Source organism: Lepisosteus platostomus, chromosome 2 (assembly GCF_059453375.1).
Source record: "Lepisosteus platostomus isolate fLepPlt1 chromosome 2, fLepPlt1.hap1, whole genome shotgun sequence".
Classification (NCBI taxonomy): domain Eukaryota; kingdom Metazoa; phylum Chordata; class Actinopteri; order Semionotiformes; family Lepisosteidae; genus Lepisosteus; species Lepisosteus platostomus.
Window position 1 is genome coordinate 65,251,866 of NC_142612.1, and position 18,713 is coordinate 65,270,578.

The 18,713-nt window shown below is 38.9% G+C and overlaps 1 protein-coding gene across 1 annotated transcript; it reads left to right on the plus strand.

The window, feature by feature from the left end:
- Window positions 1-1,179: 1,179 nt before the first annotated feature.
- On the plus strand, window positions 1,180-18,607 carry trpc1 (transient receptor potential cation channel, subfamily C, member 1). The gene is made up of 13 exons (XM_088613503.1): window positions 1,180-1,745; window positions 3,235-3,389; window positions 4,242-4,343; window positions 4,940-5,142; window positions 7,952-8,083; window positions 9,103-9,298; window positions 10,505-10,841; window positions 11,994-12,133; window positions 13,036-13,188; window positions 15,003-15,187; window positions 15,469-15,670; window positions 17,318-17,512; window positions 18,145-18,607. The coding sequence occupies exons 1-13, from the start codon at window positions 1,580-1,582 to the stop codon at window positions 18,370-18,372; spliced, it is 2,394 nt and encodes a 797-aa protein (XP_088469629.1). The 5' UTR covers window positions 1,180-1,579; the 3' UTR covers window positions 18,373-18,607.
- The last annotated feature ends 106 nt before the right edge of the window (window positions 18,608-18,713 follow it).

Below are 18,713 nucleotides of genomic sequence, written 5' to 3' on the forward strand. Positions count from 1 at the left end.
GCTTGAAAGGGAGGCATTTTTTTCTGTAGCCTCAATTAGTAACTGTAACTGGCGAAATTAACAGCTTCTAATATGATAATATAATCAATTGTTTGTAGTTGTAGTTGAAACATATCTATAGAGGCAGTGAGCATTCCCACTCTTTGAGAGCTTCCACATCAAATAGTCTTCTCCAAAGCCCATCCCTTGCTTCATAGTTATCATTAACTCCTCAATTGTACAGGCAACAGATCAAGTGCGGTCACAGATGAAAAGAAAATAGAAAAACCCATACATCTCTTGAGGCCCAGACAGTCACAGGTCCCTCACAGCACTTTGATATGCTTAGACAAATGATGGCTGGCTCCAGTCTTTCTAAGAGTGTCCTAATACTGTCTCACAGGAGGTTATATACAGAAATTCTCCTCAGATCATCAGGTACTACAGATCTTGGAAGAACAGGTGTTAATTATTAATTAGCTCAAGTAATTACCCTCAGAACAAAAAACAGAAAACACTACAATGCCTGAGAATTGGACACATGTAAAACTATCCCTCCCTCCCTCGACTAAAAGAAACAAAATCCTATTATTAAACTACGAGCTATTGTATGTTCTACATTATATTCTTACATAATCACACTATCTTTCAACACGGCCAGCTGCGCTACACTGTTTACATCTTTTACAGAGATTAAGAAGTGCCGTCTTGAAAAAAAACATTTTTTTAATCATTAAACCTTGCGTACCACACACAATCTTTGGTTTTGATCTTATTTTATTCAGTGCAGATTAACCAAAGTTATCGTGAGGGTCTAATGAAATAATTTTAAAATATTTTCTACATGGCTCCCTATTCTTCGTGTTGTTGTTTTTTTAGTCCACTAACTTCCCTGAGTTCAAGCCTTGAATCGCGTCCGCAATTCAACCCTTTTACCACAAGAATGAAACAAGATGGTTATCATTTCATTATCAAGGCCAGCATCCATACATGTGGTGGTTCTCTGATTTTGAAAATATGTCTAGCCACGAAAATGATATTAGATTTTATATAACATAATAGATACAAATATTTAAAAACAATTTATAATCGAATCCTTTACACAGATCAGCTGGATCTGTTAGCAGCAGTGACGCTTATCGCCGATATTATATAATAGTCCGTCTCTCAAGATGTTGCACCCTCAACATGAAAAAGCAGGTGAACAATACACATGCGCAGAACACTGCAGTACCACCATCAGGACCAGTACGTCGCCAGTTCCATAGAGAGAAGTTGCTCGTATCATTTCTTTATCTTGCGCCGTTATATAATAACATACGCATTTTCAAAGGTAGATTTAAGGTTTTGGTCAAAAACCAAAAAACAGTACCTGCACTGCGAACATCGCCGTGAGGATGAAAACGAATTTCACAAATAAGAACAATTACAAAGCCTGAAGCGTGGATATCTTAATTCTCTTCAAACGGTGTCTTATAACACTGCAACTCCTGATGCTAAATAAGGAGCGTCGTGCTTAAGAGGTGTTTTTCTATATTTTTTTCTTACAACAAAATCTGAAGGGGTTCTTCATTTAATGGACGTTACTGTTTAGTGTGTGATGCACATCAATGTATTGCCGTACTCGTTTTCTGTCATAATGGCTGCTCTGTACCAGAGCACGGATTCTTCCTCTCCGGATAAATATCTCGCACTCAAGGATGTGAGAGAGGTAAAAGAGGAGACGACCCTGGACGAAAAGCTGTTCCTCCTTGCTTGTGAAAAAGGTAGGAAACGTCCTTAACGCAGGTGCGGTTATTTGAAAGATACTGGAGTGTATAAACAAACGACAACTTTAAATTATTAAAATATTATTGATGTGCAGTCAGTGACTAGCCTAAAGCTTTGGTTAACAATTTTTACCGCACGGGACTTTTAACATACAGTACGGGGTGACACTAAGCAGATCAACCTGCATGGACCATTAAAACACTGCAATGCGTTTAAGGTAATTTTTTATTCCCTTTAATATTTGTCCATCCCGAAGTTCATTGCTTATAAGCTTTTGCTTATTTTTGTAATCATAACATACAAGAGTCGGCTTGATTTTGCGTTGTTTTAACGACACAACCACTGTGCGATCCTGATGCTAACTATAAAGTCGAGAAGAATCAACAGAAGTAATTTATTTAAAGGCCATATGTAAAATAGTTCAGCTCTTCACTTCGGAAGCTAATGGTTCTTAATAAAGAGCTCAGCCTTTTCTTTTCAAAATATCTTTGTACACCTCAAAGGAAAGAAAACAACAACTCCTCCTGTAGTTCTGGGGGTATACTACAGTGATTTACGGTATACTGTATAGTGAAGCGGCTGCTATGCATTTTATTATTTATTTATTTCCAAGTGAACTAAAGAATATGATAAAATATTGTGATAAGAATGGACATACTGTATGAAAGTCAGGGTATGTCAATTTTAATCACTGCATCCCATTCTAAAGCAATGAAAGTAGTCTATTTGTAGATGAAAAAGTACCTGAATACATTTAAAGCAACTGCACAATATCTATGTTTAAAGTGCATCTTTGTTTACATCTTTATTGCTAATGTTTCTGCACGTGTGTACAGTATGTGTGCAATTCATCTGCCACGTCCAGCTGGTAAACTACTGTGCTGTAGTGAAATTTACCCTAGGGTTAAATGTTCCATGTTTTCCTCACTTTCCATTCAAAATATAGTTTTTGGACGTCTTCAAATAATTCTTTGTACCCATGCATATCCATGACATTCAGATATCAGGGCACATTGGACTGTGCTCCTGGTATCAATATTTCAAGGTAGGTTTGTCAGCAAACCTGCTAGATGAGTTGACTGACCAAAAAAGTGGCTGTTGCGATAAATATTGGACGTCTCCTCTTTTGGAGCCTTGTGAGTGAGTGAGAGAGAAGGTAGGGCCGACTTTAAGGAATAATAGCTGTTGGGTTGTTCTATAATGTTGTTATTGTAGTCTAGCATATTTATATCTAGGAAGTCCTCAGCCAAATGAAGGATAATGACAGAGGGTTTTACAGTAAAACATAATCAGTTTAGGAAGATTAAATTTGGAGACTGACCTCAGTAATGTCTCAATGCTGGGTACTTGCTGCCTATATAAGGGCAGAGTGGAGCACACACAGTGAAACCAGCATGGTTACCGGTACTGTCACTTATCGTAACAGCGGCAGGACTTCTCAAGCCCCTGTAGGTCATCACTGACCCTTCTGTTCTTTCTGTGAAGGTGACTATTACATGGTGAAAAAGCTCCTAGAGGAGAAGAGACATGGCGATTTTAACATAAACTGCGTGGACGTGCTGGGGAGAAACGCGGTGACGATATCAATAGAGAATGAGAACCTGGACATACTGCAGCTGCTTCTGGATCATGGCTGTCAGGTAAAAAGAGAAAAAAATGACAACAGTATGTGTTTATAGCCTGTGGAGACATAGCAAACTGTTTAACAGCCTTTCATTTTGAGTAAAAAAAATCTTACTGTGAAGATTGTGGCAGATATCCCCCGAGTGGCCCAGAAAAGGAATTCATAAACAACCTTTTTTAAAGTGCAGGTAAGCCTGACCCTGGCGCGTCATATACAGGTCTGGTTTTTGTTCGTCTTAACATTTAAAGTAATGTGACTCTCTTGCCCAGACCTATTTCAGAGGGTAGACAAAGAAATGTGGTTCAGCAGTCGGAGTATGCCGCATTTGAAAAGAGACATGTTGGAAACTCAAAGGGAGCTTCTTTTATTTAAGTTCAAGGCTTGGTTGGAAGAGAAGTGTGGATTGGGAAATGGACTCTGAAGAGTGGATCTCCTGTCCATTTTCTGGGAAGCTACAGGGAATTTCAATTTCATCCCAGCTGAGCTCTTACGTCACAGTTGATGGTTTCAATTAAGTCAAGATTAAAGTGATTTTTAGCTCCTGATTGAAAATCTGTGTGATGAGTGCCCTCTAGTGGTCAATGGTAAAGGGTCCTGTTCTAAGAGTCGGCTAGGCCCTTGTCCAGAGGTTGCTGGTTCCCACATTAGACAAATGCCACTGAGGAGGAGGGGTGGATTAGACATTGACCACCCAGCAATTTGCCAGATATATGCAAGGTTAGTCACATTACTGAAAGCTGCACACGCCACACTTGACTATACGCACATGGATTCTTTTTTGTGTGATTTTGCTTTGTGCGTGCCCTTTGTTGACAGTAATTTCTTTGTTTTTTTTGTTGTTGTTTCTCTTCTTCTTTTTTTTTGGTAGACAACAGATGCACTGCTCGTCGCTATTGACTCAGAAGTGGTGGGAGCCGTTGATATCCTGCTCAATCATAGACCACGGAGGTCCTCCAAACCGTCGATAGCAGTTAGTGCTTTCTGTCCTGTTTTGATCTAAGGGGTTTAAAAAAAAAACATTTGTGATCATTATGCAGTAGAGTTATCATCTTAGCAAGTATGCAATGGAAATTGCAGAAACCCTTAACATGGAAAGCAAGGTATTTTCATTAAAGAATACAGTTTAATCAATTACCCCAGCACTGTGATCAATTGTTTTTTCTCTATATATATTGTTTTGTTTAAACCATCTGTGTGTGAGCAAGGAAAGGCGCCTGGACAGAGTTGACATTTTCCTATGTTCCTCTCCAGTGGTGAGCAGTCAGAAATAAATCAGCCATCTGGTCTTCATTTGATTCAACTGGAAAGAAAACGGCTCTAATCAGATCATCTGAAATCAGGCCCTATGTCAGAGTTTGTTTGCTACGCTGGGCTCCACCTTAACAACTGGAACAGGCAGATCGTACTGTTAGCCGAGTTAAGAGGAGAATACAGATATGAAAGTGTGTAGGGAAACTGCCAAGATATCCTTAGTAATACTACCATACTCAAGGAAGGAAGATTAGGCATAGTTCATTACCGATGTGGGTTGCTCTTAACACTGTTCTGGTATTCTTCATTTCACAGAAACTGATCCACCGAATTCAGAACCCAGAATACTCCACGACAATGGATGTCGCCCCTGTCATTCTAGCAGCTCATCGAAACAACTATGAGATCCTCACCATGCTGCTCAAACAGGACATCTCCCTTCCAAGGCCTCATGCAGTCGGCTGTGAGTGCACGCTGTGCAATGTCAAAAACAAGAAGGACAGTCTCCGCCACTCCAGGTGCGTAGACAGTCCCCGGGACTGTGATGTCTGTAGGGGTGGTGGTTTTCAAGCTCGGCACACGCAAAGCTTCAACCCAGTTACCAGTCACAAAATATACACTCAAAAAGTATGTAAAAGGAAGTCTGTTGTATTTCCCATGTGATACAATCACTGGCCACCTTACAGCCATGGGCTAGATGATAAGGAGCAAATGCTAATGCAGTAGTTGTTGCAGTACAGCTGGTGTAATCCCTTAAGGAAGTTTGGGTATTTAAGGGTTCCAATAGGACCTGGTGGATGCCTTTTGTTTGCAGGAGACAGCCTTCTTCTTCTACTCAAAGGAAATCTGTCACTAAACAATGGATTTTGTCATTTGCTATCTGGGGGTAGGTCAAAGTTATAATTGGGTCCAGGCTTCGATCTCAAAAGCAGCTTATCAATTGATTTCCAATGTCATTTTTCAAAACAGGAAACACACAGCAGAGATACCTCAGTAAAAGCACCTGTATCTACTGTCTGACTGACTAGTGTTCCATTATTTTTAGTCTGTTTTCCTTTCCAGATCAGATTTGCAATAGCCTTCTTAAATAGTAGATTACAGTTATATTGTATGAGGTTTTTGCCAGTTATGACACACTGAAACTAGTTAAATATAAAGGAAATTGTGAAAACAATTAACAGAGAATATCCAAAGTAGAGAAGTTTCAATAAACATTGTGTCCTTAAAGGAAATTTGACATTTATTCTTATTATTCCTTGGCTGAAAAGGTGCTTCCTTTCTATAAAATTGTACTGCTCTTCAAAAGTACACAAGTGTCATAAAAACTGAATTAAACCAGAAGGCTTCACAGGATTACAGTAGCTCTTAAGTCTTTGGAAGAATTTGTTTACCTTCCACCAAAAAGGCTTTCCATCAGCACTTCTTTCAGAGCAACAATGGATTCAATTACTAGATACAGTATGTATGCTTTACTTTCAGCTCTATTCCCCTTCACTTCAAAAGGTAAAGTGAATTATTTACTTCTTTATAATAGACTGTGTTTTAACATGCCTTAGATCATTCATAATGATGAAAACCCTTCTGTTGTTAAAACCATGAAAGAAGATGGCTTAATTAAGCATAGGTCTTTTAAATGTGTCTCTAAGTGTTGCTGAAGTGTGTCCTTTAAGGATTTGATTAAATATCAGTCAGGATACTGTCCAGTTAGATAATGAAATCACTTTTCAAGCACAAGGGAAACACAAATGGCCTTGGTAGAGATTAGATCGAACTTCAGTGTTTATCGTTTCTTGAATTTAATTACTAGTTAAGTATCATGTTATTGTGTATAGAATATGATTTTTTTCCATTTTAGTTTAGAAGAAATGTTCAGAAGTGCAGGGTTGCAGTAAGGTTTATACTGGTAGAGACAGGCAGAAACCTTCATAAACATCTACCTTTTTTAGCATTGTGTTTTTGAAACCATGTATACACACAGAGTCCATACTCTGAGGCTAAAGGTTTTTCTGAGGGAATCTTATCTTAATTTCCCTGAATAGTGAAGTGGACAGAGAGCATGTGATACTCATCCCGTTGAGAGAATGCCAGACCATTGCAGGGTGACTTCCTGAAAATGTTTGTATCCATCTGTGTCTCTGGGTAGATTGGAGCAATTATAGCTAAGGGAGCAACAACAGTGACCATAGCCAGGACATGACCCCGTGACCTTGCAGTTATGAGCCCAGTACTATGCTACCCCTCAGTACTAAATACACTGAGGAACACGTGGAGAACAAAGCTGGATAAGTGATTTGTGTGCTCTTAATGTTGACTTTTCTTCAGGTTTGCTAGATATTAGAAAGTTAAAGTGCTACTGTAGTCTGCTCTCACATCTGAGGAGCATAATAGATTGATTACACAGTTGAGGGTGCAAAAAGGTAAAATTTATTGTCCACCATATCCCAAACCAAAAAAGGGTTTCTAGAGAACCTGGAATATGTTTGCAATGCCTGGTTATCTTTTCAGGTCCAAAAGTATTGTTTACTATGGATCTTGAAGTTCTTAAATGAAATTAATCAATATTAGCAAATGTTAATCAGTAACAAACTTTTAACCTCACAGCTATCTTATCTTTAAATATTTAAGAAACATTTTCATTATAGTTAAAAATGAAAATGTTATTGTCATTCATTTGGATCCTTTCAAAATGTATTTTGATTATGATTAAAGAGAAGGCTTCATTAGTGTTGTAACAGTTTTTAATGACATTTATAAAAGTATCTGTTTCTTAATTAAAGTCATGCTTGTATTATTTATGACATTTTGTTTATGGTTTTATAATGGACCTCATTAGAACTTTATGATTAATAATAATTTTTAGCCCCTCTAAAATAGCAAGACAGAAGGCAGTCTCTTCCTGTAGTAAATCAAACACAAACAGTTTACAAGCATCTTCAGTCTGACTGCTAGAATGGCTTTAAGCCAAATAGTAATAATGGCTTCCACTTACAAAGTATGCTGTTATTCCACAACACAACAGTTATACCCAAAGAATTTAAGCCATTACCAAGGCATAATGTCAGAGCCTGTTTTTAAGAATTTCATTATGAAGCTAGAATACAAAATGGAGGACAGTGTGAGTCATCTATCCACTCTGAGTTGCTGTTAACCATAGCAAATATACTGACTTGCAGCGACAGTACCTGATTTACTTGTTGTAATGCTACGTTTAGACAAGTGAACAAAGAATTTGTTGCTTTGGGATTTATTCTCACAAACGCTCTGTCACATGAGATTAGAAGCTGTGGATATCTTATATATTTTTTATCTATGTTTTGCCTTTATTAGGTTTCGTCTGGATATCTATCGTTGCCTGGCAAGCCCCTCTTTGATAATGCTCACTGAGGAAGACCCAATACTGAGAGCCTTCGAGCTTAGTGCTGACCTGAAAGAGCTCAGTCTTGTGGAAGTGGAGTTCAGGTACTTGTGATTACAACAGCAGTGGCAGTTTGCTAGGGAAACACTGCAGGATGGCATGAAAGGGAAATGAAATATATTGAATTTGCACATGGATGGTGGACTTCTAAAAAATTGTAAACTGCATTTTTCATTAGTATGTTAATTTAAGGTTATACTGTGTGGTGACACAGTGGTTAGCATTGCTGCCTCACAGTGATGGGGCCCAGGATTCAATTTCAGATTTGGGTTGCTATTTGCATGGAGTTTGTACTGTATGTTCTTCCTGTGTTTGCATGGGTTTCCTTCAGATGTACCAGTTTCTTCCCATAGTTCAAAGACAAACTGGTAGGTTAATTGACTTCTGGGAAAATTGTCCATAGTGTGTGTGTGTGTGTGTGTGTGTGTGTGTGTGTGTGTGTGTGTGTGTTGGTGTTTATGTCTATGTGTGCCCTGTAATCTGGACTGGCGATCTGTGCAGGGTGTTTACTGCCTTGCACCCATTGCTTGCGGGTACCAGGTTAAATTCCAAACGAGTACCAGGGGTTAATCCTTCTGGGGGTAATAGGTTGGCTGGAGTGTGAGGCTGACCACATCACCTCCACCTACAGTGTTGGATGGTCAAGCAAAACGGTGGGCAAAGGCCCCATGGGCCCTGATGGCCTGAAAAGGGACTTATCTGCTTTTTATGTGCAAGTAGTAACCACAGTTGTATCTTTTTTTTTTCTTGATTAAATATACAATATAGGACGTTTCTGGATTACCTTAAAAATATCTTTCAGCATTGGTCTGTCCTTTAGTGAAAGTGTATTGAGGGAATGTGGAAAACATACATTATGCAAATTTACGTGATGCTGGCAGCATATTAAACAGACATTAACACTGTATTCATGTACATTTCCCACTTTGAAACTGATGCGGCAGTTATTACATTCAAAAGTCCCAAACCCCCTAACTGAAACACTGCTTGTGACTTCTCTCAAAATCAGTCTGGGCTGACAGGATGTAACCACTAAGGGTTGTCCCTGTGATTTTGGTGACAGGAATGACTACGAGGAGCTGGCGAAGCAGTGTAAGATGTTCGCCAAAGACCTGCTGGCTCAGGCCCGCAACTCTCGAGAACTGGAGGTGATCCTGAACCACACGTCCAGCGACGAGCACGTGGACAAGCGGGGCCTCCTGGAGGAGCGAATGAACCTCAGTCGTCTCAAACTGGCCATCAAGTACAACCAGAAAGAGGTGTGTTCTCCATGAGATAGCCCACCTTGACCTCTGCTGACAGAAAACACAGGCAGAAGGTTACAAGTGTTATCATTGAGATGATTTGGAGATTATCATGGTGTTATATAAAAGATACATGAAACAACAATCCTTCGCTTCAGAGCAGCACACTGCAGAGCAGTATTGTAGAAGGCAGTACAAGTGCTCAAATAACAGACATGGGAAAAGAAAGGATGATTTCAAACAATGCTAAACCCCACCTGAACCACATGCCGAGAAATGGGATCTACAGTACGTTGATCAACTAACCATCCACCTGTGGAAAAACAGCAAACGGCAGGGCCTAAGTTTAAATACAGAAGATGAAAAAACAATGTGTCACAGGGAAAAAAATAATCTGAGCCAAAATAAATCAGCTGGCTTGCCCTGACTCCGTGGAAGAGTCATTTGCTTTCTGTAAGACAGGATAGTGTGGTATTTTGTTAAAAAACTTAATAGGAAGTATTGCTTCCTGCTCTTAATACCCCAAAGCACTGTAAAAATAAATAAAAAAAGCTGTGTTGAGATTGTTTTTCTTTCATGAGGATCATCTTTGGTGCCTAGTGATAATTTATGGATGACCCTCTTTGTTTCGGTGTGTTGTAGTAATATATCACACTGTTGTAAGCACAGTTCAGTTGCCTGCTGAGAGACAGATGCTGCCATGATCAGGTTTTCTATTCGGTTTATGACTACACACATACAAGAATCTCAGCAAAGCCCTTGCAGTAAGAATATTTACCTTAGTTCATCAGTTCAGAGTGTTCAGTTCATGCTGTCTTTGGTAGTTACGAAGATTTGTTGCTCCGGAAGCACTTTTGGTTTTGCACAGAAGTTTTTGTAACAATGGTTTACTGCTTTTCACTGCTTTTCTTCTCCATAACACTGTAGGATAATGAGAGTATTGATATGTGCACATAATTATTTGGTATGTGAAAATATTCCATTTTTTAAAAGGGTGAGGAAAATCTAAACATTTTACACATAATTTAAGAAACCGTGAAATGGCACTGCACGTGTTATAAGACATCTCTTCTAGTTCTGTTTATGCAGGAATCTGAATTACTGCAAAGTTATGAGTAGAGAAATTATGTAGCGTTTTCTACAATCCAAGGAATGTTTCTAACAGCCTGCCTCTCCCACACTCTCTTCCCTTTTTCCCCTCTGTCGGTCCATCCCCTCCAGTTTGTGGCCCAGTCAAACTGTCAGCAGTTCCTCAACACAGTGTGGTTCGGGCAGACGGCCAGCTACCGCCGCAAACACACGTGCCTGAAGATCCTGACAGTGCTGACTGTGGCTGTGCTCTGGCCCATCCTGTCTGTCTGTTACCTGCTGGTGCCCAGGTCCCGCGTGGGGCAGGTCATCCACACGCCCTTCATGAAGTTCATTATCCATATGGCGTCTTACTTCACCTTCCTGCTCCTTCTCAACCTCTACTCCCTGGTGTACAACGAGGGCAAAAAGAACACCATGGGCCCAGCCCTGGAAATGATCGACTACCTGCTGATTTTGTGGATTATCGGTGAGGCACTGGTAACGCGTCTTTTCTCCAGGGCTGAGGGGTTGAATAGTTTGTGATCAGGGAAGGCTGTATTCTCAAGTGTTGAGTACCCTGCAGAATAGGCAGTCTTAGAAATCTTCTACTTTGCAGTCCCCTGTAAGACACCAGTATCCGTTACTGTTTTTTGTTTTCTTAACTTGCGAGTTCCAGTGCATATCCCGAGCTCAATGAAATCCCAAATTGTTTGCATTCCCCTTTGCAAAAACCATAATAGGAAACCAAAACTACCCCACATACCTAGAAGGAGAACTTTTGGTTGCTCATGCCCTGTGCAGCCTCACAGTGGTATGTGCCAGATGGGAGAGATTTCCACTTCAAGGGCTCTTCTTACTAGAGCTGTTGTGGCAGCCTTCCATTCGTGTTAGATGTCAGCTAAAATATAAGGTTCAAGTCCTGTGGTGGTGTTCTGAAAAGGAATGGGAAACTAATGCTTTGGGAGTTTAAAGCATAACTATGCAACAGTCTGCCCAGCTGGAGATGCTTATGTATTGTGAACATTCCCACTAGACTCAGTGCATAGTATAAAAACAATAATGTGAAGCTAAACCTGCATGAATATTTTTGGATCAAGGTGTGCATTGTTGAAGTGGATATTATTAAACTCAGGTGAATATCTGAATAATTATCTTATTAAAAGGGACTGCACGATAGCAGTCACACTTTATGTCTAAAATTCTATATATATAAACCTATATATGAATTAGGGTGCAGTACCTCACATAAGGTTCAATAGCAGTGTCTGCATGGACTTACTATGCTATGATTTCCCCAAATCAATATATAGTTACAAATGTATGTATATATTCTATATGCTATATATAATAATATATTATATGCTATAAAAATAACCAGAAAGCATCAGATGATTCTTTCAAAGTTAGTTTTTAATAATATGTAAACATCTAATTTCACAGTTTTGAGTGATGATAACACTGACACATACATTTTCCAAATGGCTGTGACTATGGCCCCCAAGGTATCATTAGGGAAATTACTTATAGCAAAGGAAGGAATCAGGAAACGATTGCAAAATTTCCCAAATTAAAGCAGCGTTGTGAGAAAGTTGTCTTTCGTCATTCTGTAGTATGTGGAAAATGTGTACTTCTCCCTCAGGAATGGTGTGGTCGGATGTGAAAAGACTGTGGTATGAAGGCCTGGAAGATTTTTTGGAAGAGTCTCGCAATCAGCTCAGCTTTGTCATGAACTCCCTCTATTTGTCAACTTTCGCCCTCAAAGTGGTAGCACACCACAAGGTGAGTTAATCTCAGTCTGTCTGAAAGGAGCTCAGGGGATTCATAGACCATTACACCTTCTGATGCTTTACACTCAATGTAAAGCCATGCAGGAGCAGTATTCCACAAAATGCAGCATTCTTGCACTTGATTTTTTGTGAAGTTTTTTTTTGTGAAGTTCACACGTATCTGTTTTTAAAGAAACAGCACTCAATGGCTACAATAACAGCTTTTACATTTGAACATTTCTAATGAAAAATTAGGAAAGTTGTAGGAATGCGCAGCAGCTGAAAAATGTATGGAAGAATATATAATAATTGTTATTGTTTGGAAAATGGATAGATGGATGTTATAAGGAAATGGATTAAATGTAATATACATTTCTGAATAAAAGTCTTAAAACGTACAATAGGTAATTCCAGATAAAGAGAGTATAATATAATTGATTGGCAATTCCAATATCGGTAAATAAAAATGTGTTTAACAAAAGCAGAAAGTAAAAGAAAGGATAGATATTCCATGATTAATAGGTAGCATAGTAAAGAGCAGTTTTCAAAAACCCCTCCAGTACAAGCAAAAAACAAGGTGCCACATTTTGTTATGACCTTTCTTACTCAGATATGCACAGGAACACAGCTGGGTAGACTATCTGCTGTGATAGAGAATTAAGAATAAAATCAGCACACTCTGTAAATGTACTTCTCTTTATTAGGCAGTTTAGATGTTTTGCCAAAGTGCCAGATATGCCAAAACCTGTTTTGGTTTAGTCAACACGCAACATTGTTCTGTTGATTTGAGAAAATAAAATAAGTCAAGTCATATTGATTGTAAGGCTGATTATTTGCTGGAAACATATCCAGTTTTTCCTGAGGAAATCTCAGGAATGTCTGCATTTTTTAAAGGCCTCCCATCTTTTCTCTTAGTTCAAAAACATACAAAACACAGAAGACAGGAAGAACTGGGATGCCTTCCACCCTATTCTGGTGGCAGAAGGACTGTTTGCCTTTGCCAATGTCCTGAGTTACCTTCGCCTCTTCTTCATGTATACAACCAGCTCAATCCTAGGGCCCTTACAGGTAAGGCATTTCCAAATCACAACATGTACGTTATACTTTAACTGGGATAATAAAAACCGTATAATGTAAAAAAAGCTTTTAGAAAAGAATTTTTTATGAACTTTTCACGCCATGATGGTGATAAACTGTAAGTCTCTCTGTCTTCAGCTCTCATAGACAACACATTACACTTGTTGACCTTTCATGAAGGTTTTACTCAAGAATTGATTGAAATGTAACATAATATGTAGAGCAGAAAATAACTATTATTTTGGCGGTCTTAAACTCGTTTGTTTTGAAGTCGAGAGTTGTGTGCCAGGTATATTAATGTACAAAGTCCCTGGCTAGAATAACACTGTCTGGCTTCTTTGGACAGATAACAGATTTACAGGGCAGAGACCCAGAGAGGCAATTATTTCACAAAACTGGTGATTTTTATATTCCTAGTGCTGCTGTAGCAGAGACAATTTGCAGTTATTAAATATTTTAAGTGTTGCTTCTTGTCTAAAGAATCACACAAACGCCCCGCCATCGAGAGAACAATTTTTTCCCAGACATGGTCAAAATGTCTGGACTGGGTGTTTTAGGTGAACTTGTGTGATGTGAGTTAGGATCATGGAGAGCTTCAGGGTTACAGGGAGAGAGAGGCCTTGTATGTGATGAAGACTTAATTCTTGTGTGCAGGATTTGAGAGGAAACTTAAAACCCACAGCTGTAAGAATACTCAGAAAGACTGAATCATTCCATTCTGCATCAATGCACTGCACCTAGGGATTTTTCTTGTGACCCCTACATTCCTTCAATATTTTTTACAGTGGAAAAAAAAAGATCTGTTATTGAAGACTGGCAATGACTATAGCTGCAAGAGTATTATTTTTAAAAATCCAACAGAAAGATTTGGTTTGTTAAACTCTATGCTGAGTTAGAACTGATGCCTTTTTGAATGCATGAATTGTGGAGCGAATATTTTAGAATCAGAAGGCAAATAGAAGGTCTTTGTAGCCTTAGTCAAGATTTTTATTAAAAAAAGAGCAAACCATCTTTGGATTCATACACATGGCTGTTTTAATATAAATTTGTTGAGGCTTCTCATCAGTTAACCTTGTGGGCCTTTCATTGGTTCTTTTAAGCCAGTACGAGCGAGTAACCGCCCCTGTCTCTGACGGGTAAATCGTACCATTCAGAGCTGCACAGTGAAGCTTGTGTTTCTTGAATCCTGCATCTACCCCAGTCAAGCGTTTATGGTCTTTTCCACAAACAAAAAAGTCATGATGCTGTACTTTTCCTACGCTTTATAGTGATTTGTACCAGGAATCTAGAACACAAACTACGGTCCACTGGCTTTTCAGATGGTGCTTTGTGTTTTGCTTGAACAGTCTACATTGCATAAGAGTCTTAAGACAGACTAAAAAAGAAACTTAAATGATGACTTCAGTGATTTTTGGAGACATGTCATGGTTACCAAAATCAGATGCTAACAATATTAGTTTATTAATAACATTAAAAACTACGTTCTCATGTAATATAGCATGTTTCTCTTTTTCAGTTTGTTCAGTGGCATAACTTCACTATAAAACAGCCATTGAGAAACAGCTCTTTGCATTATCTTTTATTCTATTCTCTCTCACATTTGTGCTTCTTAGTCTAAAATCAACAGTGCAAATGTAAGCCTGTTTTAGCCAAGATATTAATACTAGTCAGAAATTCAGTCTAAATGGTTGCTTGTGTTTTAAAATAGATAGTTGGAGACTATAATGTGCATTGTGTATTATTGGTTACATACCATTTGCTACTGGGTTGTGATGACTTTTTTCTTTGGTTATAATCTTCAATAGATTTCAATGGGACAGATGCTGCAAGAGTTTGGCAAGTTCCTGGGTCTGTTTCTTCTTGTGCTCTTCTCCTTTACCATTGGTTTGACGCAGCTATATGGCAAAGACCAGAAGGACCCCAGCAAAATTGGAGGGAAAGACTGTGAGGGCATTTTCTGTGAGCAACAGAGCAACGACACATTCTACTCGTAAGATGGGATTTCTTTTTATGAAGAAACATATTTATGTTGAATGGAAAAGCTTCATAATATTGCATTACTACTTAAATCCCCAGGGTCCATATAGGTGCTCAGGATACACAAAACCACACGATATACATATTGTATCTGTTGTATTTGGAAATATTAAGAAAAAGTCCATCCTTCAATGTCTCTGTAAGTGTTTTTTGAAGCGTGAGAATGTGTTTAAGATTATTTTAAAATGTCGCTTCATATTCAACACTAAAGCACCTCTTGATTTCCTCTTCCAGGTTCATAGGGACCTGCTATGCCTTGTTCTGGTATATCTTTTCACTGGCGCATGTTGCACTGTTTGTAACGAGGATCAGCTATACTGAGGAGTTACGGTCATTTGTTGGTGCCTTGATTGTTGGCACATACAACATAGTGGTTGTGATTGTCCTGACCAAGCTTCTTGTGGCTATGCTCCACAAAAGTTTTCAACAGATTGCGGTAAGTGAAACAACAGGCCCTAAACGCACATGCACTGCCTCATGTAACGGAAGCTCACTTCATTGTCTCCTGTTCATAAAAGACATCAGGAAGCAGACCAGAAAACAGCAACAAGATACATTCCAGGTTTTAAGGAGACGATAATGAGAAAATAAGATTTTCAGTCTTAGTGGATGACATTTAAGGAGATGCAAATGACAACTCCAAAATATTGCAGGGTCAATAAGCTTGATCCTAATTATCACTTTTTTCAACATAGAGAACATGCAATGTATGAATTGTCAGGGCACATGGTGAAGACAGAGACACTAGGAAATTTCAAGTCAAGACCTGATACGGTGATTGAGTGGCACAATGATGAGCACTGATAGCCTGAATAGTCTGTTCTTGTCATTAGCTTTTAAGTCTTCACAATGCCTGTGAAAGTATAGTATTAGCCAGCTTGCGCCTCTGTGTAATTGCTTTCACCTGTTAGGAATTCAATCATGTTTTGAAGACAGCATTTGAAAACTAGTGATTAGGTAGCACTTGGGTTATCTGTTACAAAGGATTTCAGCCAACTGCTTTCAGAGGACACCACCCCTCATCCTGGAGAGACCCAACCCAGCAATTCATAAACATCACCCTGATTTCTTTTTTAAAAAATGTAGCTTTTTTAAAGATTAGGAACACTTGTAAGTTATTGATCAATTAAGCAACTAATTGATTTAATTAAGGGAATTGTGGTCCTTTAGGGCTGAAGGGTATACTGATTTTTACCACTTATTATCTCATACAGTAATTGTAAAAATCACACTTTAAATTTTTTTAATTGTTAGAGGGCTTCAGAAATTGATGATTTAATGGCTACCCATACAATCTGCTGGGCTGGAGCTCCCTAGGAGCTGAAGTATAGATTTCCTGATCTAGCTACTTGCAACACAGGAGCCTGAAGTGTCCAGATATTAAGCATCTCATAGATCCAATATCAAATCATTTTGTCCAGAGGACCTGTCATGTAGTAGACAAGGTGTTATTATGTTATGCTGCCTCGGAGCTGTAAGATGTGGTTACTGAAGAGGGATGAATATTTCTTGCTTTCAAGCCATGCGTAGGCACAGCGTTTATTTTTCTTGGTAAGAAGAATACTGTACGTCAAAAGGCTAATGGATTTTGTTTAGCAGTATCAATTTTTAAAGTCAAAACATATTTAGCTTTTTGAAAGCCAAGGATGGAAATAATGACACATTCAGAACCGTCTGAAGGAGTTACTGTCCTTTATGGGAAATTGGTACATTTTCTGCTTTAAGAAAAAACCTGTGTTCTGGTCATAGATCAGTGCTGAATGACCCAGCTCTTGAGAGATCTTTGTACTATTTTTTGTATATTTGTTTGCTACTTTGAAGATTTTGAACACATCCAGTAGACTCACAAGAGGTCTAGACAAGGAATGTACCAAAAGCAATATGAATAGTGGATTGTGGATTTATTTTTTCAGTACGAATCACAACTGCTTTCATGTGTGCAGCACACAAGATGCAAAGTAAAAAGTGGTCTGGTTGAAATGCTATGCAGCTGATGTTAATAAGCCAGTTAAAAGGAGTAATGACAATGCTGTGGTTCATTATAACCTAACTAGTGCTCCCTTGTCCTGTTCTAATGCTTCAGAACCACGAAGACAAGGAGTGGAAATTTGCCAGGGCCAAGTTGTGGCTGAGCTACTTTGATGACAAGTGTACACTGCCTCCTCCCTTCAACATCATACCTTCCCCCAAGACCGTCTGCTATCTCGTCACCAGTCTCAGCAAATGGATCTGCTCTCACACCACGGCGGGCAAGGTCAAAAGACAAAACAGCCTGAAAGTAAGTGTGTGTGTGTGTATGGAAGGCCCTAATTGCACGTCTGTGCCTTGCCGCCACCTCCTTAGTGCAGCAAGCTGGAAAATCCCATTTCATTTAAAAATCAATGGGGCTTGGTATTTTTCAACAACTTTAGCAAGCCTCTAGCTCCCCAAGTCCCTCCCCTTCCCCCTCTATTTCCTTTGCAGTGGTGAAGATATGATAGAAAACTTTCTGCATTTATCGGTTTCTTTCGTTCATACAACAGCAGAGATTTCATTATTTTCACATTACTGTATATTGTAACGTACTGTACTGTACTACCAAAAACCACTGGATACAATGGAATTCCAAAATCTTTTTAAAAATTCCACGTCAAACACAGTGAACTACACAAAATTGCATCATAAAAGCACATATTGAACTTTAAAATCTGTAACTAACATAACTACTCATCATTAAGAAGAGATGAGTGGGAGTATTGGAAAGTACCTAAATAATTTGATTCTTCAGTAATTTGCGGAAGACAAATCCGCAAGCACAGTTAAAATACGACACCAGACAAGATTTTTTAGATATTTGCTGACCTCCTTATGTAGTTTTCGCTGTGTTAAGAGGTTAATGAATAAAAACTAATACATTTTATTTGTGTCTAGGAGTGGAGGACCCTGAAACAGAAACGAGATGAAAATTATCAGAAGATCATGTGCTGCCTTGTGCACCGATACCTGACTTCCACCAGGCAGAAGCTGCAGAGTACAGATCAGGCCACGGTGGAGAATCTCAATGACCTCAGGCAGGACCTTTCCAAATTTCGAAATGAAATGAGAGACCTCCTTGGCTTCCGAACCTCCAAGTATGCTATGTTTTATCCCAGAAGCTAATTCCTTTCTTAGTCCTCGGTGAGATTAAAGCCAGATTGTCAGAAGATGTCTCTTTGTGCTGGACAGCAGAGAACGTTGAACTTTACCTGGAACTCACTGGAGCATCTTTCTTATAAAGCCTCTGAAGATGCCTTCCTTGTATGACATGCTCGTGTTCCTTGGGCTTTTTTTTAACTCCTACTCTTTTCAACGAAAAGATCAAATAAAAATTTCAGAAAACACTCTTTTCCCACAACTTAGTCTTTGCTCTTTTTTTATTTGCAGGCTTTGGTAGTTATTCTGAAAGAGGGATGGAACATTGATTGTTATTAAGGAAAGAGCAAAAAAGAAACCCCAAAAAA